General features: G+C 34.4%; 1 protein-coding gene across 3 annotated transcripts in view; it reads left to right on the top strand.

The window, feature by feature from the left end:
* Positions 1 to 27,646, top strand: part of ATG2B (autophagy related 2B) — a 43,504-nt gene that overhangs the window by 300 nt on the left and 15,558 nt on the right. Inside the window, exons 1-30 of one of the 3 annotated variants that reach the window (XM_015865251.2) lie at positions 1,153 to 1,248; positions 3,266 to 3,428; positions 4,245 to 4,397; positions 5,230 to 5,332; positions 6,259 to 6,421; positions 6,885 to 7,064; positions 8,465 to 8,561; positions 9,512 to 9,694; positions 10,281 to 10,435; positions 12,363 to 12,474; positions 12,610 to 12,871; positions 13,744 to 13,894; positions 14,387 to 14,479; positions 14,646 to 14,834; positions 15,206 to 15,479; positions 16,200 to 16,302; positions 17,280 to 17,472; positions 17,611 to 17,753; positions 18,957 to 19,114; positions 19,368 to 19,540; positions 19,854 to 20,004; positions 20,481 to 20,680; positions 21,551 to 21,631; positions 22,616 to 22,722; positions 23,082 to 23,174; positions 23,956 to 24,026; positions 24,863 to 24,939; positions 25,160 to 25,330; positions 25,826 to 25,967; positions 26,827 to 27,029. In XM_015865251.2, the coding sequence (XP_015720737.1) occupies positions 1,177 to 1,248; positions 3,266 to 3,428; positions 4,245 to 4,397; positions 5,230 to 5,332; positions 6,259 to 6,421; positions 6,885 to 7,064; positions 8,465 to 8,561; positions 9,512 to 9,694; positions 10,281 to 10,435; positions 12,363 to 12,474; positions 12,610 to 12,871; positions 13,744 to 13,894; positions 14,387 to 14,479; positions 14,646 to 14,834; positions 15,206 to 15,479; positions 16,200 to 16,302; positions 17,280 to 17,472; positions 17,611 to 17,753; positions 18,957 to 19,114; positions 19,368 to 19,540; positions 19,854 to 20,004; positions 20,481 to 20,680; positions 21,551 to 21,631; positions 22,616 to 22,722; positions 23,082 to 23,174; positions 23,956 to 24,026; positions 24,863 to 24,939; positions 25,160 to 25,330; positions 25,826 to 25,967; positions 26,827 to 27,029 (4,416 nt within the window). In that variant the 5' untranslated portion in view covers positions 1,153 to 1,176. Of the gene's footprint in view, positions 1 to 1,152; positions 1,249 to 3,265; positions 3,429 to 4,244; positions 4,398 to 5,229; positions 5,333 to 6,258; positions 6,422 to 6,884; positions 7,065 to 8,464; positions 8,562 to 9,511; positions 9,695 to 10,280; positions 10,436 to 12,362; positions 12,475 to 12,609; positions 12,872 to 13,743; positions 13,895 to 14,386; positions 14,480 to 14,645; positions 14,835 to 15,205; positions 15,480 to 16,199; positions 16,303 to 17,279; positions 17,473 to 17,610; positions 17,754 to 18,956; positions 19,115 to 19,367; positions 19,541 to 19,853; positions 20,005 to 20,480; positions 20,681 to 21,550; positions 21,632 to 22,615; positions 22,723 to 23,081; positions 23,175 to 23,955; positions 24,027 to 24,862; positions 24,940 to 25,159; positions 25,331 to 25,825; positions 25,968 to 26,826; positions 27,030 to 27,646 lie in introns of those variants that run through there. The other 2 variants (XM_015865249.2, XM_015865250.2) reach the window with 2 other exon arrangements.

Below are 27,646 nucleotides of genomic sequence, written 5' to 3'. Positions count from 1 at the left end.
GGAAAGGGGGAACAGTGTTGGCATTGTAACTAAAGGAAGGCGAGAATTGGTGGCAGGGAGAAGGAGGAGCTAATATTACCCGGGCTACCAGCAATTGCTCCTGTGCCTGCCGAGAATGTTGTGTACTCGCTGCTAGCAGAGATGACATAAACAGCGATCCCTGCTTTAACTACCATTTGTCTTCAGCTTGGATGCGGCTTAGCTCTTACTGACAGTGTTGTGCTGAACTTGGGGCTGGTTTTAGACCTCTGCATAGCCTGGTCTTGAAATGCTGGAGGTCTGTGTTGGAAATGGAAAGCTGCTTTCAGCTGCGCGTGCTCAGCAGGTGGGCTGCCATGCTTGGAGCCAGCCGAAGCTTTATTCAGTCCTGATGTGTGTATATATAAACGTGTATCTGTATGTATACAACTGTACACACACACGTATGTGTTCTTCCAGCCTAACGTAGTAACACAAAGTTCTGTGTCCCTCATTGTAGTATTTCGTAAAGTTTCTGGGGTTAATTACTAATGTTACTTTGTTGTACCTGTGAGTCCAGAGACTGTCATGAGGAGCCTTAAGCGCTTGTGCGCGTCACTCATTGACTTTCAAGGCAGCATATATGATTAAGTGCGCAGGCTTACTGCTTCACACGCTGCTTTCAAAACATGTTTTTAGTATACTGTGTTATTTTAAAATGCTTGTAAATGTCAGATTTTCCCATAGTTCTTTTCCAGTTATTATATGAAGTATGTTTGAAAGTGGCAGAAGACAGACTTTTGCTGAAATGCTCAGCATGACCAGCGTTTTAATGTAGGTTTTGCTGTTGTTTAGAGGTTTTTTTGTTTGCTTTCCTGTCTTGTGTGAGGCTTTAATTGAAACGTTATGCCCTCTAGTGGGTGTCACAGCAGTCTTCATTATTTACAATATAAATGCTTGGAAACCATAGCAGTACAGTACATAAAGACAGTACTAAATGAATAGTTAATTATGTATACAGGGTGATTAAATGCATATTTGCTGATACTCAGGTTATCTTTCCCCTTTGTAGATCAGTATTTGTCTTTCTGACTTGTAAACAATGAATGACACGTTTAAGGTTCTCTGCACGTGACTCTCTGTATGACAGATTGCAAAACAGATGTTATGGAAGTACTGCAGCTCTGTTTTCCTCTAGTCATCGTAACCTGGTTCTCGATGAATCATCAGAATGAGTGTGGCTTGCTAGTTGGCTTATCCATTTTTGTGGATACTTTTACTCATCTTAATGTAGGTATTTTAGCCAATATTATACGTGTGTTTATGGCTTATAGAGATAGCAGGAATGCCTGGGACTGTTGCTGTAACTTCTTTATTTTCTGGGTTGTTTAGAAAAGTTGTGGTTGAATTATAATATACACTGAATAGTGCTTTAGCTGGTGGTACAGCTGTGATTCCAGCTCTGCGTGTTCAATCCATGTGAGAACAAGTCCTGATGAAAACACTGTGCTTCACCTTTAGAATTAACATTATAATGATCCAAACTCTTTTTTACAGGAACAATTAGTAGAAAAATGCTTTACATTTACACACACACATATACATATATTTGTTTTTCCTTTAAAATGGTAAATTCCTGTTTAAAAGTAATGGAGAATACTTAAATATTTTCATTGCAAGGTAGCAAAAAGATTTCAGAGTTCAGATTTATTCAAAATCGGTTTCAGTAGTTTACTTCCTTCTATAGCAAATTTATCTATAAAGGTCTGAGTAATTTAACTTATTTGGTGGTTATTTCAAATAAGTTTTTCATGCTAAGTATTTTTTTTAATCTTCAGTTATTATCTTATTAATGATTAATACATTTAATTGAAAATAAGATCTTAATGTCACTGAATCCTTCCAGCAGTTTGATTGTTAACTTCCTAACAGAGCTGTTTCAGGCCCTGTTTGTTAGCAGTGAATGTCTTTTTCTACTTCTTGAATAGACTTTGGAACAGAAACTGGAAAAGTAAACACAATCTAAAAGCAAAGTTACTAAGAGTATAAATAGAGCAGCAAGTGAATGTGACAAGTAGAACTGAAGACTTAGTAATGAAAGATATTGTTTCCTGAAGTTTTTCATTTCATTTTTATGTTTGATTCTATGGAACAAATAGAAAATGTCTTTAAAATCCTTATCTGTGTGTTAATCATAAATTTATACTTCTTGAGATAAAAAATCAGTGTTTTCTTCAAGACAGGAAGGTCAAACCCACACGTTTTTATCTGTCAGATAGTATATCTAAAGACTGCAACCACATCTTTTGTAGGATCTTGTGTAGGAAGTTGCACTCACCAAATTTGGTATGTGACTTCGATTTTGTTTATTTTATTAGCCTTGGTGGTGCTTATTGAATTAAAATGGAAACTGTTGAACTTCTGAATCAGCACAAAGAAGCGGGTTCCTTTTATGTGCGTGTGTATTGGCAGGAATATACTGGGTTTTATAGTTGGCTCTTTCAGTTGCAGTGAAAGCTCTATAGTGCAAAAAAGTTTCTTTTCTGAGGATTTGGGACAGTGTCACAGTCCTGAATTAACTCTTCAGAGCTGCTTCCATTTTTGTAATCAGATTCATCAGTAATATTCTTTGTGTTACTTAGGACAATGTGATTGTAGCTTTGTTTATAATGTCACTGTAATGGATTTGATTAATGGTAATTGAGCTGTTTCTGTAGGATGTTGGTCTGTCAACTGAGTTTTAATTGTCAAAATTTGAAATTAGTGCTGAGTGTAAATTTGAATGTGTTACAATATGATTTAGAAATGACAAGAGAATGCAGCAAGGAATGATTATTTGGGTATAGTGTTCAGTTATCACAGAGAAAACTAAAGGAAGCGTTGCAATGGAATTAAGGACTGATGAAATAGTCTTGTCACAGAAGCCAGATACCTGCGGTGGTTTTACTCTTAGCCTTTTTTCACTGTCTGAAAGTACTACCAGAAAATGAATAGGTTGTATTAAAGTTATAGCAGAATTTATTGATGTATTGTAAAAACACAGGTTGTGCAGCTACTCAGAGGTAAAACTGTATTATGCTGAAAGCTCAGATCTAAGTGGAAAGCAAATTGTGATGGAATCAAAATACTTGAAAATAACCAGTTTATCGTCTCTCTGAATAGAATTCCTTTTCTGATAACCTAATTTGTTATATTTATTGTATGTTTTATCTGCACATATGTATTATATATATTCAGTATATTTTATTGTTAATGTGCTTAAAATTATGTGGTTCCCCGTTTAATTTTTTCTTTTTTCTTCTTCTAGTGTCTGAATGAGATCCTGGAGTCTGCAGATGCACCTCTGGAAGTCACAGATGGTTTTATCCAGTCAATTTCCTTATCTGTTCCATGGGGGTCATTACTACAGGATAACTGTGCATTAGAATTAAAAGGATTAGAGATGGTCTTCAGACCAAGACCAAGGCTTGGTAGGCTTGTTATTTGTTCATTTATTCCCTTTGCAAGATATTTCAAGTAACTTACTTATTTGTGCTCCACATTTCATTGTTGTTTGTTTAACTGGAACTACATTTTGTGCAGTCTTATACTCTGATGTAGAATTACTGCTTTGAAAGAATGGTAATGTTAGAAGAAATCTTTATTTATTCACTTGTATTTGTTTGCTTATGTTAGTTGCAGAGTACATTATAACACAGTAGGAAAAAATATGTCATGCAAATTTTATCCTGAATACTAAGCTGGAATGTTTCTGTTTACAGTGTTTGCGTTTGTGCTCAGAATTAGCTGATAGGAGTTTCACTTAAATTAATCTGATTGCTAAAATATTTCATTCAGCTTAATGCAGGCTTTGCTTTTGGATTGCTGCTTTATTATTTTGCTGTTATTAGTTCAGGTCTGTGTTAGATGTTTAAGAGCTTTTAAAATTAATATGTTAAGATAACATTGTAAACTCTACTTAGTCCTTCCCCAACTAGAATATCAAATAAAATAGGAAGCTGTAAAATAACGAGTAAAAACAATAATTTCTTTTGATTTCATTTTGCTGATTATGCCTGTGAAGTCAGTGAAATTTAAGTGAAGTTATTTTCTTAAGCCAGTGTTGAATATTGGTTGCTATTATCTCTGGTTTTATCTTGTTCATATTGAATTTTCAACTACCAGAATCACACCAATACAATCTAAATGGATTAAATGCATTTTGAAGTAGTATATCTAATAAAGACAGATCATAATGTCTTACTTTTTTTGTTGTTATTTTGTTTAATATTTCTCTTACTTTGCAGCATCTGGCTCTGAACCTATGTATTGGTCAAGTTTTATGACCAGTAGTATGCAACTTGCAAAAGAGTGTCTTAGCCAGAAATTGACAGATGAACAAGGAGAAGGGTCCCAGCCTTTTGAAGGACTTGAAAAATTCGCAGAAACTATTGAAACAGGTATGAATTCATTATTGAGGTCTGAATGAATGTCACAGATTATCAATTTACGTTGTGGCTTGGTCTTACAAAGTGACATTTTGTTTGCTATAACTTGTCTTGTGTATCTTCACTTGTTTATTGTAAAGCTTAAATAGGAAAGCAGGAGGGGGGAAAAAACAACAGGTATACTTAGAAAAATGTGTGTATCCCTTTAGCGGATGGAATGAGCCCTTCTTCAGGGCCAAAATGACTTTTGTTTATACCAGAGCACATCCAAGTAAATCTCTGCTTCACTGAATGGTAGGTGAGGTCCCTTGTTAGTGGTGATGCTTTTGAAGAAAAAACAACAATTTTTCAACCATTTTTACAGAAAACTGACATGATACATTTTTCAGTGATCATGCTATGCTTCTAGATGTTCTTTAGAAACTGCTTGTTTTTAAGTTGAAGAAAATAAAGACTGATGACCACATCACATAGTGCTAAATGTCTGAGCTAAGGAGAAATCTTTAAAATTAGTTCTAGAAATAGAAGCATCAACAACATGACGTTTATGGCAGTGTTTAAGAGTTTAGACATGGTGCATAATGAAGCAGGTAATTTAAGGATCATCCATGCTGAGGTGTGGAACAACTTGGTTTGAGTTGTCTCTTGCTCAGGTATCCATGCATTGAAGGTCAATAGCATGATATAAACATGTGTATTGGACATTTAATGTTAGTTTACATTGTCAGTGGAATTTTGCAATTTATTTCCATTGAAATCTTCCCCAATTTAAAGTGTTCGTTTGGTTTATAAATGTCATTATTTACTAAAGTGACTTTGCTGTCTTTTAACTTTCTCATTTAAGTATTACGAAGAGTGAAAGTCACCTTCTTAGATACTGTTCTGCGAATAGAACACGTGCCAGAAAATTCCAAAAGTGGAACTGCAGTTGAAATTCGAATTGAAAGGTAAAAATTCTTGTAATAATCTGTTTGTTTGTTTTTGTTTATTGGTATAAAGTACATTTTCTTGGCATTTTCTGTACCTGTATGCACTGTCTTTATATACAGTCAGACAGCAATTCTTCAGCAGCTGTGTTAAGAGTACCTCTTTTATAAAGTCAGCAAGGAGTTTCTCCACTGAACTTCTGCTTAACATATTTAAAATGTTTAACCATCAAATCAGAAGAGATCTAGAATTCTTTTCTAGTGTCCTCTTCTGCAGTTAATGAATACCATTTGTCGGAAGTTCAAAAGTCAGTGGATAGTACTGGCAAATGAGGCAATCTCTCACTTGAAAGAAAGAAGTAGCATGTTGTTTTGATGCTTGATACATTTTATTTATGGAATAGCAGATGTATTTTTCTGCTGCGGATTGAATTACGTGGAGACTTTGTAAGCGTTTGCTGTTTATGCTATATCTCAGTATTACAATGTAGGAAATCTAATTGCACAGATAATTCATGGGATTGGAATGCATTTTCTCTATTTCTAACTCGCAGAATATTTCTTTCAGGTAGTGTTTATAGACAACATAAATGTGTTATATGGTAGATTTTCCAAAAGTCGAGATTCTGAAAGAAGTGTTGTGTATGTCCCAATGGAAACGATCGTATAGAAGTGTTGCACAGACTCTATCGTCAGATTAGACATAAGTACCAGGTTAATACACTAGGGTATATTTACATTGAAGGCATGCTGCAATTGTCATATAGAAAATTCAAGATTTCCACCCATTCCCAGAGAGTGGTGGTTTCTCCTTTCAGGACAGTCAACGGCATTGTAAATAGTCTGAAGAGAGAGAGAGTATAAACAAACTTAGAGGCTATATGGCACAATAAAGGTAAAAATTTGCATGCTCCTACCATCTTTATTTCCTTGCTTTTGTCTCCCAGAACTATGTACTGTGATGAAACTGCTGATGAGTGCTCTGGAATTAATGTACATCAGCCCACAGCTTTTGCTCACAAGTTACTTCAGCTCTCAGGTGTCTCTTTCTTCTGGGACGAGTTTCCCGCATCAACAAAGTCCTCCCCAGTCTGTTCAGCTACACAGCTGGTAAAATGAAATGCAATGTGTAAAATGTCACGTGATGAAGGATGGAATATAATGTTGTGTTAATATATTAGATTCATTCTAGAGGATGTAGTAATTAAACTTCTGCTTGAATCTGTGCTTGGTGACTTTCATAATCTCTCTTAGTTTTGGCAAGGGGGAAGAAAATTGAGGCTTTAGGACTGAGTAAAATTTAAGATGGTGCTGTACTGGAATCTGGATTCTAGTTCTAATATGCGGAAGTAATCTCTAAGTTAACAGTCTGGAAACTTACTCCAAATTTTGGGAAGGCCTGATACTAAAGATTTTACTTGTTTCTTAACAGTTATTAATAAGTATCTTTTAATAGTACAGTCAAATTTATATTAGTTTAAAACTATTACTTGTCTAATAAGCTTATGCAGGTTTAAGTCATTTTGATAAGAAATGTCATGCATTCTGATTCCTCTCTGTGTAACGTTTTTAGGCAACTGAACCAAAGCTTTCACCCAGCTGGAACCCAAAAATCACTTATGAGCCTCACCCACAATTAACAAGAAATTTGCCAGAAATTACTCCTTCTGACCCTGTACAGATCAGTAAACTGATTGGTAGAATGGAACTGAGCCTCACATTAAAGCAAAATGAAGTACTTCCTGGAGCGAAGGTTAGTGATGCTTTCCTGGTCATTATATTAATAGTTGCATAGGACTTTATAAATAAAGCTTTTTATTTTGCTTTATTACCAGCTGGTGTGTTCTCAGGATTTGTAATAAAAAGCAGGAAAAGTGCATGAATATTTCCTGTCAACAAGTACATAATTGTTAGGGGATTTTTCTACTTATATGGATAACTACATTAGTCCTGCTTGGGATTGTGGGTCTATTTTTTATTTACTTATTGAGTAGAGAGGTGCGTTATATACTTTGGTACTTTTCTGCTACTTCAATGCAAAGTGAACGCAGAATGGCAAAGCAATAAATAAAAATTATATTTCAAGGTACAAGAACTGCACTGACATCTCTTATTGGGGAATGCCTTTGTTATGGAGACAAACTGAATTTATATATTGCAGTGACTTGAGAAAATTGTTTTGTTTTCGCGATACTCCCACTGCTTTGTTTATCCTTTTTTTTTTTTTTTTTCCTTGTAGCACTGTGACTGACTTTGCCCGTGAATGTGTGGAATGTTTAAATGACTGATTAAAAACACTTAAGTTTTACAAGGATATAATTACAACATTGCTTATTGAGACTGCAGCATAATAAAGCTCTTGTGAACGCTTCCCCTTTTGAATATGTACATTAAAATAACAGCCAAATTTAAGTACCACCATTTAAAATAATATTTTGACTTATAAGGATAGAAGAAACGAAGCAATTGAAAATAGGAGTTGCTTTGGGTTTTTTTTCTTAAATACGTTTTCACAGAAGTGGAAACCTTTGCTACCAACTCTTTGTCACTGAGACACAATACAATGAGTAATAATCATGTCTGGACCAATGTCTACGAGTGTAGGAATCTAGAACCGACAAATCTGAACAAGTTCTTAAGATAAGCTTAGCTTGAGTAGGTTTTCAGAGGTAAGTGACTTGCTTCATTGAACACTGTGTCGAAGAAAAGAGACATTTAAAAACACCCCCACTCCGTTACAAGGAAGTATTTAAATCTATTAATTTCTACAATAAAGGGTAGATCTGAGGTGTACATTCACAGCTTGTAAAGTCTACTTCAGAAAGTGCTGATTTCAGTGTTTTGTGCATAATAGTATCTTCATACTGTAGGATGCTTTTAGAAATGTTGAGCAAGCAAAACTACTGGCATTCTTGAATTTCCTTATTATGTGATCTGTATTTAAGCAAATAAATAGTGGGTGGCAAATCTGTGTTCATCTTGCCAAGATACAAATTGGAAGCAATATGTAATTAAAAAGTTTTAGCTGTTCAGACGATAAAAATTTTACTGAAATGGCTGCATTCTTTACAGTATGAAAATCTATTATCAAAAACATTGAAACTTTTAAGGAAAACTGTGTTCATCATGATTTTGTGTTTTTCCTTTCTTTAGTTGGATGTAGATGGACAGATAGACTCTATACATCTATTTTTGTCACCCAGGCAAGTGCATCTTCTACTGGACATGGTAGCAGCTATTGCTGGACCAGGCAAGTGAATACCCTGTAGATTTTGAATGTGGGTTTGTGTGGACAAAAACAAAGATTTACAAGATAAACAAGTTTCTTTAATGGAAAAGGTGTTTGTGGTGATAGATTATTATTTTCTGCTTGGTTTTAGTAAAAAAGCTCTTTAGCTGCTCTGTGCAGCTTGTGTTCAGTTGCAGATTGTTGGTTTTGAAAATGTAGACAAGAAAATATGCTAAAAAAAAAATAAAAAAAATTGGAAGGATACTAGAAGACAGAAGTAGGAGAAATGATGGTTGGAGATGGTCAGGAAGCCAAAACAGTTTTGTTTCTTACAGTTTCTATCTGACCAGATGAGCTTAGCAATCCAGTTTGTTCTCTGCACTGTGTTTTGGAAACAGACACCAAAAATGTTTAATAGACAATGCTTGAGAAAATTTGTCTGTATTGCTGAGTAATCAACAGCAGTATTTAGATTATTGCAGTAACAAGACGAGAATGTTTATTTTTGTTGGTTTTTGTTTTCCCTGTGTGTTCCTAATGTAACACTATTACATATTTGGGTGGACGGTTAGTTGTCTTTTTGAGAAGATTTGTTATATCCTTGGTGCATGCTTAATAATCTCCTGATGATGCTAATATTTTTCTTTTACTGGACTTGTTAATTGGTTTTGGTTAACGGAAAAAGCATTCCAAGTTGTATTATCTTAAAACCTGATATTTTTGTAATTCTTTAATGGTAAAATCTGCATATATGACCACAAAATATGTCAGAGTTGCAAGTAATGCTAGAGGATAAATTTAGTTATATGTATTTGTGTATGTGTATATATATTCAAATAATATGTATGCACACACACCTCAGCACCAACATCTAGTTCATTTTCAGATTTGGTTCTGGTTTTTGTTTTTAGAGATAGTGGTAAGAAAATAACAGTGCATTTTGAATTTTTAAATTTTCTTTTTCAATTCAGAAAGCCTAAGCAGGATAGAATTGTCAAATAAAGATAGGAAGAACCGGCCAATGCAGCAGGAAGATGAGTATCGAATTCAGATGGAATTGAAACGTTATTTAAGAAAAGAGTCTTTATCTGCGGGAGCCTCATCTGAACAAAGCTTCTACGAGACAGAGACTGCCAGAACGCCTTCTAGTCGTGGCAAGTATAAAAGATACACCATAGCAGAACGCCCATCATTAGGCTATATAGAGAGATGAAATAAAAGATTGTATAAAATATCTGTTGATCTTTTATTCTTGGTAACTTAAGTATCAAAGTAACTTTGATGTAGAATTATTCTAAGCCATTAGTTGAACTGTTGAATAAAAAACGAGTATCAGGCTCAGCGAGGTTAGGCTAGGCTTCACTTAAGAGTTCTGTATGCTCATTTAATATGTGCAACATGGTAAATGCATTTGAATTGTAACATATTTTCAACACATTGAGGAAATGAAATACAGAAAAACAGTTCAATTGTTCTTGTATTTGCATTTTGATTTGCATTGAGATTTAATATATTAATTTGTTGAAAGAGTGAAATTGAAGCTTCGAGAAATTATGTCAACTTGAATATGAAAGCAGAACATTTGACATATAATGTTTTTAAGGTTATTAACTTGGAACTCCTGTAAATAATATATTTGTTTGACTGTTCTGCCTAGCTGTTGGATTTCTGAACTATTTCTTTTAAAAATAATCCTTTTTCATTAGAAAATAATTCTTTAGTATGTGTGATTCTCATTAGAGGAAGAAGTTTTCTTCTCAATGGCTGAAATGGACATGTCTCACAGCCTTTCCTCCCTGCCGCCTCTCGGGGACCCTCCAACTATGGATCTAGACTTGTCTTTAACTAGTACATATACAAACACACCAGCAGGATCTCCACTGAGCACAACAGTGGTATGTATAGTATTAGCTGTATTTAAAATCTTCTTGAAATCGGTATTTTTTTCCTCTTTCATTTCTTTCTGTTGTATGTTTCTATCTGAGGATAGGCCAGTTTTTCTTTGAAGCTATAGGAAATAGGAACTGTATTGGAAAGATTCTCATCTGTTTGGCTACTGAGACAGAAAATTGAATGTATTTGTTTTCAATTGCCTTGAAACTTACATAGAAAGCTTATGAAAGATCCTTTTATTTTTATAACTGAATATTTCTTTTATTATTGACTACATTAGTGATGGCAGTAAAAAGCAGATAATCACTGTATTAATTCCTCAAATGACAAAAATGTATACTGTTAATATCTCTGTCTTTTCAAAATTTGTTAGGTGCCTGGTGTTTAATTAAAACAAGGGAAAATGTGTGATTTTTACAGAGAAACAGGAGAATATTTGTTGAATGAGAGTGCAAGTATGTCTAGGTTTATAAATATGCAGTAAAGACAATCATAAAATGAGAAACAAGCTGTGAAATGGTGTGCTGTTAATTGTTAATGTGTAAATTTTGTTGTTACTTTGCCTATTGCTTGCTTGATCTAATATGCATACATTTGGATTGCTCTGAAAGTAATGCCTCCTATTTATTTCCATGGACATTACAACATGCACAGAAAGCACAATAACACTATGTGATGGGGGCTGTTCTTGTCTACCAAACACTGCTTTTCCATGTAATCACCATCATTAGCTGTGTATTTTCACCAGCCATGACTAAGAGCCTGCATGCTGCATTTGTAAGAATCTGTACTAGTGGAGGGGACCCACTGTTTCACAGCTGTCACAGTGTCATTACTAGGAAAATGTTGTCCATGCAGTGCATCTTTCATCAGACGAAACAGATGGAAGTCAGAAGGTGCCTAGTGGATGCTGTAGGACAGTTCAGACAAGATTGTGCTCCACAGTCTTCAAACTGGTTTGAGGCATAGTGTTATTGTGTTGCAAGAGAAAGATTATCTTTTTCTCTGGCCTGACTGGAAGTTTGAGCTTTTGGCTTAGTCAACATTGTGATGTAGCAGTTAGATTTGATTTTTGTTTCTTTTTTTAATTTTATTTATTTATTTATTTTATCTGGGTTCCAGGAATCACCCCTTTCCTGTCCCAAAAGACCAGGCACATCACTTTACCCACCATGTCTTGCTCTTTTTTCTGTGACGGGGATTTCATGTCACCACTGCATGGACTGCAATTTTGACTCTCTCTTGTAGTGTTGACATTGCATCTTGTACCAGTAATAGTGTGAGGCAGGAAACCTTCAGTCTTGTATTGGCTCATTAAGTCCTGACAAACTTGCATACAGTTTTCTTTCTGTTCCAGAAGGAGCCTTTGTAGGACCCAAACAGTAATAACTTCGCAATATTCCAACATTGCCACCATCATTTCCAGTGCGTTGTAGCTGATGTTAAGCTCTGTACCATTCCATGTTCATAATTGGCTGATTTGTGTGGATGTGCTGATCAAGACACTCTTCATTTCATAGTGTGACTTTGCATGGCTATCTGAAACAGGATTTGTCATTCACATGGCTGACTGCTGCTGCTGAAACACAGCACCCACCTTCTTGCTGTGCTCATATCTACTCTCTGGTCTCCATAAACGTTTAGCAAGCATCGATGAATGTCAAGTTTTTTCTTCATGGAGGAATTCAGTTTCATACCTTTCCTTCTTGTCAGATGCTGTTTTGTCAGACTACCCCTGTGCTGCCATCTGTTGCTTGGCAATAGTGGAATATTGATGGGAAGGTTCAACCTCTATTGCCTTACTTCCAACATTCACCTCTGACAATGTGGACTAATGTAGTAATGTAGGAGGCATTACTTTTAGAACAGCCACATACATACATACACATCTATTTTCCAAACTTAAGATTGTACATATTTTTGTTTTAGCTTCAACCAATGTGGGGTGATTTTCTTGATCGTAACAAACAAGAACTACAGCCTCCAAGAGGTTCTTCACTTGCAGCCAATGTGGTTCATCAGGCTTCCTTAAGGAGGACGTGTGAGTAAAACTACTGTTTTGCATTCTGCTAGATTATACTGGAAATTGATTAAGCAACTTGGTAAAAAAATGAAAATAAGAAGTAAGATGATGTTTTGAATTTGTTGCTTACACAAACTTAATTTTATATTTCAGCTATTCCATCCAGATCTGTTTCTGTGGATGAATCCAGACCTGAGCTTCTTTTTAGACTCACAGTGGGAACTTTCTCAGTGTCTGTACTTCATATCGACCCTTTACCTCCACCTGAAAGTTCACTGAACCATAACCCTTTGACACCAATGGCTCGAGATTTCTTTGCCCAAATAGAAAAAATTGAGCCATCTAAGTTTGCAACTGAAGATTTTCTGTCCTTCCGAGAAGTATTTTCAGAAGCTTGTTCCCATGACCATCTTAGGTATAAATTTGCTTATTAATAAACCAATTAAATATATATGTGTGTATATATATATATCTGTTAAGTAAGCTTGAATAAATGGTAAAGTTTATATCCATTGGGATTGCTACTTAACTGAATGTTAGACTGTTCATTTCAAAATAGCCTTATCTTTTGACACCTGTTGTCTAAGACTACTGCTGTTTTATATTAAAAATTAAACAAAACAAATATAAGAGAAGTGCATGAATAATGGAGTGAGCCTAGCTTCCTTCTATTACAGATTGATTAAACTAGGTAAAGTTTCTAATGCAGAAAGCTGTGGAATTGGGTTCACTATGTAAATTATTTCTTCAGAAATGGCTATATTTGTAGGACCATCCTATAGCAAAAGGAGGATTTGGTTTTGAGACTTAGTTTTTTACTTTCTGCAAAATACAATTTCAATACAGTTAAGAAGATCCTAGTTCAGAAAAAATTGTTTTTTGCCCAGAAGTGTTAATTGTCCCAATGCAGCCTGAGATGCAGAACATTTAGGAGTGAAAATATATTTTCTTACTTTATGACTCAATCTAAACTTTCTTAGGCATCAGACTTTGTCTAAATAAGGACATTAGATTTCCAGCTTTTCTTGAATTATATGTTAAGTAAAATGTCTGAAGTGGTCTTCATGAATTTCTGTACATTAATTGTTGTTGAACGTGTGATATGAAATCCTTTCAATTTGTTGCTAAAATGATAACTAGAAATATCCTTTTAAGTTACAATGGATAACAGTTTTAATGATTTTTGAAGGGTTTGTAGTGATTCTTTTTTCCCATGCTTACTGCTTGACTTTTCTTAATTTTACTGTTTCATGCTAATTTCCATAATTCATAATTTTTATAATTCAGATTTATAGGTACTGGCATCAAAGTGTCCTATGAACAAAGACAAAGGTCTGCTTCTCGAAGTTTTAGTACGGATTTATCCATTGGGAATATGGAGCTTCTGGAATGCCTTTTCTCTACTGACTCTCATTCCATTCAGCCTCACTATACAGAGGTAAATAAATACATAAATAAAATTGGGCATTTCCCCAGAAAATGTAAATTGTGTAATTGAAAATGCTAGATTTTAAAATATTTACAGTATTTATGTAAAAAGTTTATAAATGCTGTTGTTTTAAGATATTTGTTGCAAGATCAGATATTGAACCAGACTGCTGTCATACCTGTTGAAAGTGTTATTAGTTACCCAAACTTCACTAGTTTACTCTTTCAAGTATGCTTAACTTTTAACATTTTCCAAACACTAACTCATGAGTTTAAGGAATGAGGATGTTCCTTTGGATGGTGATTATTATTCCAGCTCTTCTAATGATGAGAAGCATCTAATAAAGTGACTGAACAAAGGGATGGAGTTAGTTGGGCCAAGGCTCTATTCATTTACTTGAATTCAGCATTACGTGCTATCTTTTCTAGTAAAAATATAGCATCTTCTCTATGGCGACTCTTCTTCTTATCCATTAATTATCTTAACTCTACTATTTTAAAGCTGCTGACATTTCGTTCTGAAGAAGAAAATGATTCTCATGCTCTGCCATGCCTTCAGCTTCATTATAAGCATTCAGACAATAGAGGACCTCAGGTAAGGAGGGGTGTTAAAAACACCAAGTTTCCACATAATAGCCTTTGTCTAGTTTTGTTCATTTTTACAAGAAGGTATCTTGTACAACTGAGAGTATTTAACATATAATTATTCGCTTCATTATATTGTTTTTAAGGATTTTAGTACTTCTTCTCTTTCTTTCCAGGGTAGTCAAGGCAGACTTAGTTCTATTCCACAGAAAGCAGAGCTACAAATAAAGTTAAGTCCAGTGTTTTGTGAGCTGGATATTAGTATTGTGGACAGATTAAATTCCTTGCTTCAACCACAGAAGTTAACTTCAGTGGAGATGATGGCATCTCACATGTATACTTCTTACAACAAACACATAAATCTGGTAAGTTAAAAATGAAATTTATTAAGAAACCTGCTGAATTTTTGCAACAGAAAGACAGGTCAGTCTTGGCTAGAAAGCAAGCAAGTTCCATAACAAGCAGAGAGCTTATCTTATGCCTAGGTACAGAACACCCCTGTTTATTCAGACCTTCTGTCTCCTTTCTCAAGCCTCATTATCAGTGAGTTGACATTCAGTGAGGCCGAGCTGACCTGTCCATCTCCCACAGTCCTTTATCTATTTTGTGTGATATATGAAACTGAGCTTTAGAGTATTACAGAAAAAGCTTTCTCCATCGTTATTTTTAGCTAATACTAATACATCTAATACAGATGACTTTTTATTTTTAACTTTTTCTGTTTATTTGTTTTTAGCATAAAGCATTCACTGAAGTTTTTCTGGATGATTCACACACTCCTGCAAACTGTAGAGTTTCAGTTCAAGTCACTGCCCCTGCATTAAATTTGTCTGTTCGCTTCCCAATACCTGACCTGCGGTCGGATCAGGAAAGAGGACCATGGTTCAAGAAGTCACTTCAGAAAGAGATTCTTCATCTGGAATTTACAGATATAGAATTTAAAACTGAGTTTATAGGAGGGTCAACTCCAGAACAAGTTAAATTAGAACTTACTTTTAAAGAGCTGACTGGTAAGTGTGTTCACGTTATATTTGAGTATTCTTTTTTTTTAATATTATTTTTACCAGAAATCACACAGTTGACACAAAGGTCTTCCATTAAGGGTTAATAATTACTTCACTCCTCTTGATAGACTACCTTTCCGTCTCCACTTTGGAGCAGGTATTTCTCCCGTAGTGCAATGTTCTGTGCTAGATATTAGCATAAGTCAATTAATAGAAATAGGAGATGGGGATGATGTACATGGGTGCAGTGCTTGAACTGAGCTAATATTTCTGTTCTGTCATGTTGTCTTTTATCATTTTTTTCTGGGATCATTCATTGTTTCAGGCTAAATTTTGTATATACTATGGGAGCAATACAGTTAAATGAGAAATCTCAGTTCTAGTTTGAAAATATAGTGAATTATGTTGTCCTAAATAATTGCCATTGAGAGAATGGTAATACTCTTATAACTCATGTATGTTATAAAGTCAGAAGATGGAAACCGAACTGCTTTTAAATTGTAAAAGTTGACATTTATTTTTTTGTGGAAGTGAAGAGAAAATGCACAAAGGTGTCTTGTGTACAGTTTGGATGGGTTAACCTATTGGACTCCAAGCTGAGGAGCAGGTGACCTTATTTTCATCAATTTTCTACTGTAATTCTGCATTCAGATTATTCCAGGCATGCTGTAATTAGCAGTTGTCATTCCAGAGTTAACTTTTTTTCTACTATATTTTTCTGTTTAGGTTCATTTGAAGAAGATAAAACTCAAGCACCAGTAAAATTTTTTCAAGTGTCTGGTGGTGTTGATGGTGATATAACATCATCAGACAACTTTGACTGGCCTCGGTAAAATAATGTTTTATTTTTCAGTATAGATAGATAGTACTTCTGCTGTTGAAATTTTAATGCTGATTACTTGTGTGGCAAATTCTTTAAAAGTAATTGTGAAGAAAGAATGTGAAAAAAACCCAGGAGCTTATAAAACTCCTGTATTTATTATCAAGATGTTTTTGATGGATAATGTTTTCTGGATAGGTTTCAGTAAATTCCAGTTCAAGGTGATCTTGAAGGAGACTTGAAACAGTCTAATTTGTCACTTTACATTTTCTCTTACGTTTACACTGAAGACTGAATACAGAACAACAAAAAAAACCACCTGGCTTTTTGTCTCAAAATAATTATAAACTGGCACAAAACTGTAACAACAATAAGAATATTTATGTTTTGCATGTTATTGCAACTTGTAAGGCAACACAATGCCTCAGTTGCTGAACTGAATCACCTAATGCTGTTTAAAAAGGTAATTTTAGGATTTGCCTAAATTTGCCTTACTTTTTGCCACAATTTTCAGTGGCTTTTTTGACAGTATTTCTGCATGGACATTTTCTCAGTGTGTTGTGGTTTTTTTTGTATGGTGATAGAATAGTCTATAACAGTTTGTACTTAAGATGTACAGAGAGCATGCAGAATGTTAGTTTGCTTTTTGTTTGTTTCTAATAGCTGCTGATGGCATCACGATACGAATATTCCAAGAAAGCATTTTCTTTGGTCACCTAATGGTTGCTTGATAGAGTTGAAAATAACATATAGTAACCTTTTGGCCTGGTGAATCTTTATCTTCCTTTGTGCCTTTAAGTTTGTTGTTTTTCTCATTGTGTCACTCCCTCTAACAAAATGTTCCGGCTGATAGAATAGCCCTGATCTTTGACTTGCTAGTCCACTTGTGCTTACTGGATTAATAGTAGAGCAGACGTGTCTGTGCAGTAATATAAAAATTCTTGGCATCTCTAATGGCTTGTTCTGCGTAACATCTCCAACATCAGGATTGTACTGAAAATAAACCCTCTGGCTGTGCATTCCATTCTGGAAAGGATAGCAGCTGAGGAGGAGGAAGGAGATGGTAACTTTCAAGAGGAAGAAGAAGGAGGGCCTCATTCTTTGAAAGATGTCTGTGATATTAGAAGACCAGAGCCTTCTCCTTTTTCTTCTCGTAGAGTCATGTTTGAAAATGAAGAGGTACTTTGAAATTTTATTGTTGATTTGTGCTAATAGTAGATAATGCATTCTCACACATAGATCTTCTCACATACATGCATCTTCTAACCCTCAGTTGTTTGTTTTTATTTTCACCTTGGGGTTTTGTTTTTCTTTCAGATGGTGATGCCAGGAGATGTAGTTGAGATGACTGAGTTTCAGGATAAGACAATTAACAATTCTCATTATGTACTGGAGCTCATGTTACCAAACATTCATCTAACATTACCAAATAAAAGCTTTTATGAAAAACTGTACAACAGGTAAGTACGATAATTGTTTTATTTAGTTATCATTACCTATACTTTTAGTTCTGTATTAATTATTGATGAAAGCATTTAAATGAGTGATTGTAGCTGGAATTCATTTCATTGGATTCCTAAGAGTATGAAGTACTTTTTAAAACACTCTTTACTCCCAAGTTAACTTCAGGGACACTATCATATGTCTGATTGATGCTAGAGGACTCAGTTGCTGAAAAAGTAGCAGATTTTGTGAACAGGGGATAAAGTTAAAATAGCCTTTTACTTTCAGTGAAAAATTTATTCAGATCTTTGTTCACGGTGCTTAGTTCTGCCCTAGTATTTCTGAATTCTCCCTTATAAATAATCTATAAACATAATAAATATTTATAAATATTTATATTTAATTAATTAATTTAAATATTAAATATTTTATATTTAATTTATAAATAATCTATAAAATTGTATACTTCAGAAACTGTTGAATTCATTTTTTTCCTTTTAATTCAGCCACTTTCCTCTTAAAAATTAAAAATTCATTAGGCAGGGGCAAAACTCTAACAGTACATTTTTTATTTTATTTTATTTCATTTCTTTTCATTTTCATTTCAGTCTTACAGACACTAATGAGGGAAAGTGAACTTGACTTAAATCCTTATTCCCATTGCTATCTCTGTTAGTTGTTCCTAATCACCAGGGAAGGGGGGGGGAAGTAACTCCACTAGATTATATCAATTAAAGATAACTATTATGCTATATGTTACATACATGAAGAAGGATAATGATTTATTCAATCCTGTATTGGCCATTATTTCTCTTCCGAGGTTGCAATGCTTAAACTTTCATTGAATGTTCATGTTATTGAATGTACAAATTCTGTTCCACTAATAGACACAGACTTGTGTAAAATCAAATAACATTTCCTGCAACTTCACTTTGAAACTGATGTGATTAAAATAATATTTTTCCTCTCCAACATGCACCAATTACTATAGATTTTTATGTCACTATTGGCACTATAATATACCATATGCACGCTGTAATTATGGAGGAAAAATATTTTCATTATTTATGGCTTTTATTCCTGGAAATATTATTCTTTCTTGTTCTTTTGAACTTTCTCCACTTTGTTTATGAAATCTGATATATTAAATCTGTGAAGGAGATAATGCTTTATTCACCTTAGGAATATAGTATTGTATGTAATAATGTATTTCTTTCTAGAATCAGCAATGATTTGCTGTTGTGGGAACCAACTGCTCCATCTCCTGTAGAAACATTTGAAAACCTTTCTTACGGTGTTGGACTATCTGTGGCCAGTCAACTCATCAATACTTTCAGTAAAGACAGCTTCAGTCAATTTAAATCTGCAGTTAATTATGGTAATGCACTTAATAGATCCTCTTGAACTATTGTGATACAAAGGCATAACCAGCTGAATTGATTATGATTACACTGGAAAGAATGTAAATTTATAAGAAAGAAAGTTTTTAAACTGAGAAGAAAAAATGTCGATTGCTTTTCAATTAAGTAAAAACAAGTGTGAAATTATGTTGTACCACCTGGTTAAAGAATGAGTTACTGGCATAATGTTTGTTAACTGGAAAACTAGTTGTTTGCTCTTTTATCTCTTAGATGATGAGAGTGGATCTGAAGAGGAAACACTACAATATTATTCCACTGTTGATCCAAATTATCGTTCACGCAGAAGGAAAAAACTTGACTCTCAGAATAAACATTTGCAAAGCTTTCTATCGGTTCAGCTAAATGTTACACATGGATTAGTGTCAATATTCACAGATGTAAAGGTAAGACACTGGTCTGGAAACTAACATAAAATCAAACACGGTACTTAGAAAGTTCTTTTGTTTTGGCCATTGGTCCCTTTCATGCAAAATGTCGTGACTTCTTGAGGGAACAAGTGTATATAACAGTAACTCTGTGATCTTACATTCTGTGTACTCTAATGTAACTAGACTGTAAAGTGATGTAATATTTTAGCAATTTTTTGAAACGCAGTTCAACATGAGAATAATGAAATGCAAGCAGAAAAAAGGTGTTAGTAGTAAGTGTCAGGTTAGTCTGAACTGTCTCGGCATATTATTTCTGCTCTTCCTTCAGCAGGACGATGGAAAAACATTAGAAGGAAAATATGGAGAATTTTGGTTGGAATTCAATAATGGTTCACTTTTTAGTGTGACTAAATATGAAGGTTTTGAAGATAGACACTACGTTTGTCTCCATTCTAGCAGCCTCAATTTGTATCATCAAGGTAGAGTTGGGACTGAGGTGGGCGTGGGAGCTAAAAATATCTTGAAGTAGATATTCTTGCATTTCTTTTGGAGAAGGAAATACTGCTATTCCCACCCTTCCCCTTGCTTTTTCCTCGAGTACTGTATCACTTGATTGTAAATCATGGGCAATTTGTTCTTTATTATGAATGTAGACACTTGTACATGGTTCTAGACATTTAGTTTAAAAAGATACTGGACACAAAAGAAACAATGGAAGAGAAACAAAAAAACCCTCACAAAACTGTAGTTAAAGATTTTAGCTACAACTGTGTTTTTAAATGTTGCATCACCTGTAACCTTCATTTTGCAATTTGTGGTTGCAAGTGTGTGTGCCTGACTTTATTTGTTAGTAATGGAAGGATTTTAAGGGCATGAAGAATAAAACGGATTTTCCTTAATGCTTCATTAGTAGCAGCTTTTACCCACAGTGTAACTCATTGCACAATTTCTGCAGGTATGGTGGATGGGGCCGTCCCTTCGTCTGAAATACGACTGCCCAGCACAATACGTCCCCATTGGTTAGAACCTACTATTTGTTTTTCGGAAGAAGATGGTCTTAGTAGAACATCTTCAGATGGCGTGGGAGAGAACTGCCCAAATATGCTGACCGTTGCAGTCAAAATCCAATCAGATAAAATAGAGAGCAATACAAAGGTTTGTGTTTTTAAGTTTGTGCTTTATTTGCCTCAGTGTATATGGGAGCGTTTAGATTTCAGATTACAAGGTTTATAGATGAAGAAGCCATGATTTATGAGCTGCTTTTCCTATAATTTTGTTAAAAACAGACTTTCCTGGGTGAATTGTGCATTATATCCATCAGCACAATGTGGTAATTCTTCCAGTACTGTGCTTTGCTGTTCACGTGATATACTTAACTGTCCAACTTACTTTTTTGTGTTTTAATTTGGTTAATCTGGTATCAAACCAGGCAAAACAAATATGAAGAGTTAAAAGTCATTCTGATCAGATTACTGACAGCATTGTGTATTGCGTAGCCTTTGCTTACCTGTTTGATGCAGCTCTCTGATAATTGAGTTGGCTTCAACAGTAGCATTCATTAGCATGGCTAAAAGATGACCTGTTTGCCAGCATAATGGTGACAAACAGGTTGGTAGAGTAATCTAGGGAGGGAAGGAATCTGCATAGCAGTAGAATGTCACTATGACTCAGTGGACACTGAGTAAAACACACTGTAATATAGGACACCACTAGGTTAGAACTTGTAATTCCTGGTGAAGCTCAGAATAAATTAATAAATAGCCTTTCTACCACCACTAGAAAAACTGATAATAGTTTTCTGACTTTCCCATTGCAACAAATATCACTATATTAAACAAGGTTTCTGTTTTAGGAAACAGACATTTTTGTTTCATTTAATTCTGATCCAGTCCTTCTATTTCTAGACAATTCTGTTTAGAGTATTTATAGTCAGTTTGGGAGAACAAGTGTGAACACTTCATGATCTTGATCTCAGTCATTTGCATGTATTTCATGTAAACTAATTTGTACAGCTTTCTTGTACAGGAATTTCTAGTTGCTGTTGGGCTAAGAGGAGCCACCCTTCAACACAGAGTGTTGCCTTCAGGTCTAAGCTGGCACGAACAGGTCAGATTTCTAGACTCAACTGTGTTTTCAACTTCAGCCACATTATTTTACGACAGTTGCTTTAAATTTGAAAGTAAACCTCAGATTTCTCATACTAGGTTTTGTCCTACTTTTTCGCCCCGTTGAAAAGTGATTTCAGGTTAAAAATCAGTAATCCATTAATTTCTTGCCTTTTTACTACGGAAGTACCTTAGTAATCCTTGACCTAAATGAAGAATGGAAAAAAAAAAATAAAAGCTCCCCCTCCAGAGAAAACATCCCCCAAACTAACACAACAAAACCCCCACTGTGTGCAGTGCTGAAATCATTTTTGCATTTTTCTTTCTGCTCACTTAATACCTCAGTTGCTGATTTCTCTGTTTCCTGTTTTGCCATTAGCAGAGTAGCAGTAATAGATGTATGTATTTGCGTGTACGCCATACTGAATTAGAGAAAGTAAACCTTCTCCTTTAAGCTTAGCCTGCTTATCCTTCAACACAGTATGCATATTTTTATGTTTGTTTCTATTGTGCTACTGTATGGAGCTGTACTTGGTGCCGTGAGCTCAGCCATTTCACAACTTTTTTCTCTATATGGTGCTTCTTTGTGTTCTCTGCTTTACATCATCTTTCACAGATGAATTTTTGCTCGGTTAACTGTGTGATATTTTAGAAATAGTAGCTAGAAATTAGTAGCTAATTTTAGAAAATTAGCTAGTAGCTAGAGAGGTACCCACTTTGGATTCTGAGCATCAGTCTCTTCCATGCCTTTAAGTCCACACATTTGGTTGTTACATTTTTTTGCCCAATTTACATTCAGTGCTCTCCTGTGTTCATATGTGGGGTAAGCACTTTCAAGTATTTGGCCTTAATTCACTACCTGTTCCTTCCAGTTATAAAATGTTTTATTATTGTACCTGTTACAGATTTTCTCTTTTCTAATGCATTAATGTTTTCTAAATTAGCAGATGCTGAAATATTATAATGATATATTTATGTTTTATAGATTTTATATTTTTTGAATATTTCTGATGAGCCTGTTTTGGGATATAATCCTCCAGCTACAGTTACAACCTTTCATGTGCATCTATGGAGTTGTGCTCTTGATTACAGGTAAATAAAATGCAAGTCTGTGTCATTTGGTGGCACTGCAGCAATATATTTATTCATTATAAACATTCTAGTTTGCATATCGTTAATAACATTTATTTATGTTCGTTTGGAAAAAGCGCTAAATAGAAAGATGGCAAAACTGTAAGCAATCTAAAGTAAGATAAATGCTTGTATAAGACAGGAAAGATTTAGCTGCTTCTAGATGTATGAATATATAAAGTAAAAGTTTATCAGTGAGAAAATAAAAATTATTTATTATTACTTCAATTATTACTTTAATTTTTTATTTACTTAATACACATTTTATATAACGAGCAACAATTTTTAATTGAAAAATTTGTTTTTCTATTTGTTTCTAGGCCCGTGTATTTGCCAGTCAGATCTCTACTTACTGTTGAAACTTTCAGCATTTCCAGCAGCGTTGCAGTAGATAAATCCTATTCTACTCTCAGGTATAATTTAAGTCCTTGTGAAACGTGGGATCTTATGTGAAGCTCGTAATGCCTTTTTGCTATTTGATCTACGAAGCATTCACATTGTGTAAATTATCACACTGTTGAACTATATCTTTGAAATATACTTTGTTCATGTGTAGTCATTATTTTTTATTAGGCTAAACACATTACTCTTTTTGTTGGATTGCTTTCATTAACAACCAGCAATTCTGCAATTTTTAATAGGAAGCTGAAAGCTGAAAAAACAAAATTGTATTTTCTTAATTACCAGCACTTCATGTTTGTTATGTTTAGATGTTGTATTAATTGACAAAATATTTAAGTATTACTCACCATCTTCAATGTTATAACAATGAAACTCTATTTGAATATACATTCTTTGTATATTCATGTCAGAACATGTATGTAAGGACCTGTAAGCACACAGATGTTCTGATGAGAAACATCTGCCAGGTTACTAATTTCTATTGGTAATACCTGCTAGGTGGTCTTTATTAACGACAGCATCAACAAAGTTAATCTAATAATTCTGTACGTCGACATGCTTTTTTGTTTGTTTTAGGAAGGACCAGACTTATAAATTGAAATAATTAGCAATAGTGAATGAATCTTGCAGTTATTAGATACACATTATAGAGTTAATTGACAGATTTGGAAGTGATGGAAAGTTAAGGTAAAGAGTTTGGAATGAGGATATATTTTTCTATTCTTTTTCTGTGCCTGCTGAATTTTGTGTGTTTTTTGTTTGTTTGTTTGTTTTGGTTTACTGATGTTGTAGGGTAATTTTAGATGAAGCTGCTTTGCATCTGTCTGACAAGTGCAACACCGTCATGGTAAACCTCCACAGAGGTAAGGACTTAATCAGTTCTTGAATTTCTATCATAGAATTGTAGAATCACAAGGTTGAAAAGGACCTACAAGATCATCGAGTCCAGCCACCCTCCTATCACCATTACTACCACAAAGCTAGCTACTAAACCATATCACATAGCACATGTTAGAGCCTCACAGGAATATTCAACATATGTAAAGATTATTGAAGGTCTGAGTAGTGGCTAGTTGGATATGAAGTGAGTGGTTCAATACTGAAGGAAACATGATTGTTCTAGTTTAGATTTGTAGCTGTAGAAGCATGTCAGAAAAGCTCTTCTGATGAGTTAAACATTCTCAGTAGTCGAACTTGGAGGTTGTTGTATGGCTTGGAATTCTAGGTAGTCTTTATACAGTAACAACTGTTATGATTGAGAAAATTGAAGCAATATTTAAAAAAAAATTGGAGAAGTGATGAAGTCCTTGTATTTAGCTTAGTTAAGAGATCTCTATCAAAGGACAGAATAAAGGCAATCCTATGGTGTTTAAACAAAAAAGTGGGGGAATTAAGTTACTCTTGGTACTGAAAGATGGGTATGGTATTAAAATGTCCTCTTTACTACTTCAACAGTAAGCACTGAGGATGCTTTGTCACCCAGTTTCTGTGTGTCTCTGGCTCTAATTTACATGGACAGGATAAGGATGAATTTCTAATAGACTGCACTGCACACAGATAGTGTTTTTAGAGGTGATGTATTGGAAAAGTTTTGGCAAAATGGTCCATTCTAATACTTCTAACAAACAAAAATAAAAAGGGGAAGATACTTGTTCTTTTCATTTTTTCCTTTTTAAATTTTTTATGCATTGTTTTTCAGATTATGTTCGTGTTATGGATATGGGCCTGCTGGAACTAACTATTACAACAGTAAAATCTGATTCAGATGGGGAAAGAGTAAGTATTTCACCACAAAATCTAAAAAAATAAGGACTGATTTGCAATTTATACATTATTATATTTAGAATCAAATATGCTATTTTAAAGTTTGTGTGTACTTTTTTTAGTTCTGTTTGACTAGTTAAGTAATTTACAACTATCTGTGTATAGAAGCTATTTTTATGGATATTTAGATGGATTTTAAGAGTATTCTTAACTGTGACTTCTTGTTATCCAGACTAAACCACGTTTTGAGCTGCGCTGTTCCAGTGATGTAATCCATATTCGCACTTGCTCTGATTCGTGTGCTGCGCTAATGAACCTTATACAGTATATTGCGAGTTACGGTGATTTACATCCTCCAAGTAAAACAGAGATTAAATGTGGAGTTAACAAGCCAAAAATGAAGGTATAAAATCTCAAAGTAACACTGATGTAACTAGCTGTACACTTTCTGGTAATCCATTTTAGTTTCAATATCTGCATTCTTTCTCCAAAGAGCATGAGAAATGCTGCAAAAAATTAGTTTGTACCTGACTCAAAAATATTCGAGAGTAAAATGTTACCCTTAGTTTTATTTTTTTCTGGCTTGATTAATACTAGATGGTTGTAAATATTTTCTGCTGTTTACTTAATGTACTATATTCATATATAACAAAAGAGAAAGAAATGGTGGAACATAAGGAGGTATCCAAGTGTTCTAGTGATGTGAGTATCCGGAATCATAGGTTTTTGTTCTGTTTTATGAATCATGTAGATCATAGTTCAGTTTCAATTGATAACTTATAATGTTTCTGACTTTCAATAAAGTTCAACTGCTGTGTTTCAGGACATTCTAGCAGAATCTCATTTAGCATGATATTGCCATTATTTTAAAATACTGCTATATGTTTGTTGCCTCTAGGTGGAGACGTTTAGCCAGCCCTCTTCACATGGACCGCTGCTCGCTGAATCACAGCAACAGATTTTACGGGATTTGATGAGTGATGCTATGGAGGAAATTGAGACTCATCAGTCTTCTTCTGCTGCGAAGAAAGAGCCTAATGGTAAGAACGCGTTTGAGTCATAACTAAACATGAAGTGCAATCTTTCTTGAAGGAAATTAGGATAGAAAGTTTTGTGTGTATTGGGACACTGCAGAAATAATTAGAGCACACTTTTTACGTCTGAAGTCTTCTTACAGTCAAGTAGTAAATTCTCAGTAATAATGGTAATGTAAAAGTTATTTAAGATCATAGTCAGATGCACATTACTTAAATACTGGCAGTAGCAAGGAAGGTATCATATTTAGTGTGACTTTATGACCCCTGACTGTCAAAGCAAGTTAGTATGGGTGTAAGTTATATGCTTTCTGTGGTGCAGAGGAATCAAAAACCACTACTCTGCATACAGAGGTAGACCAGGAGGATGGTACGCTTCCAAGTCAAACAAAACTTGGAGCTATGAGGAAATCTTGTAATTAACAGACATAACAGAGTAATTGATTTAAACAAAGGATTATGGTTTATGCATCCTGAGTGCAGCTAAATCCAGGTTTAATTTGGCTAAGGATTTTGTACTGCGAATAGTGATAATATTTATTTCCTCAGTTGAAGGTAAGCTATTGGTGTGATACTGAAAGTTATTCTTAGTCATCTTATCTTATCATGGTATGATGTTTTGTATCTATATGGTATTTCTATGAACATTTTCTCTTTAAAATCATCTCTACTAGTAACTAATTATGAATATATTGTAATTGTTTTAATTGTATAGTAGACCAATTTTTTGAAAATGTCTCTTCAACTTCTATCAGCTTCTCTTGATACTGCAATTAAAGTAACAGGTTTCACTTAAACATTACATTGTTTTATTAATGCTTTATAAGGACTTTTCCAATGAAGCATGTTTTTTCTCTGCTTCCAGGAGTTTTGGATGACAGATCTCAAACTCAGGAACCATGTTGCTCAGATCTCTTCCTATTTCCAGATGAGAGTGGGAATGTCTCACAAGATCCAAGTCCCACTTACACTTCATTCACTCATCACCTGATAAATGAGACTGTGGGAGATGTTCCTGCAGAAAGTGATGATTTCTGCATTCTTTTTGCACCCAAAGCTGCTGTTTCTGTAAGAAGTTTTGAGAATTACTTAAAAAAAAAAAAAAAAAAAAAGATAAATCCATATGAGCTATACGTAAAGAGTTAGAAGATTTTTTTGGTTTTGTTTCTTTTTTTGTGAAAGAAGTTCATTGTTATCATTGGAAATATATGCAACTATTTTTAAATCAAGTTTTTCTATATATCAGGAAAATGTTCTTTTGCGAGCTGAATATTATGTCAAAGCTTATATACATCTTATTCATGATTAATTATTGCCATTTGGCTTACAATCAAAGCATAGTTTAAAAGAAAAGTTAAGAAAACTACAATACTTTGAAGATGTGCGAAGTTATTATCTTCCAACATTTATTCATTTTTCTCATAGACCGAGCATAAGATCCTTACCAGGCACAGAAAAGCTTGTGTGCCATGTCACTCCGCAATCTGTCCACTGCATTAGAAGTTTTGGGAAACTAAACTCAAAAGTGTCTGAAAACAATCTTTTGTTCACATTCTTCATGTAGAATCTGTTTGTATTCTGCTGAAAGAACAGAACTAGTTTTGGATTCCTGATCAGTAGTATTAACCCAGTTATCTTTGAGCTTGTCTTTTTCCGGTAGTGCTTATGTTCATCATGTACTTGTG

The sequence above is a fragment of the Coturnix japonica genome, chromosome 5 (assembly GCF_001577835.2).
Source record: "Coturnix japonica isolate 7356 chromosome 5, Coturnix japonica 2.1, whole genome shotgun sequence".
Classification (NCBI taxonomy): domain Eukaryota; kingdom Metazoa; phylum Chordata; class Aves; order Galliformes; family Phasianidae; genus Coturnix; species Coturnix japonica.
Note: the sequence above shows the minus strand (reverse complement) of the source record. Positions and strands in the feature narration are given on the sequence as shown.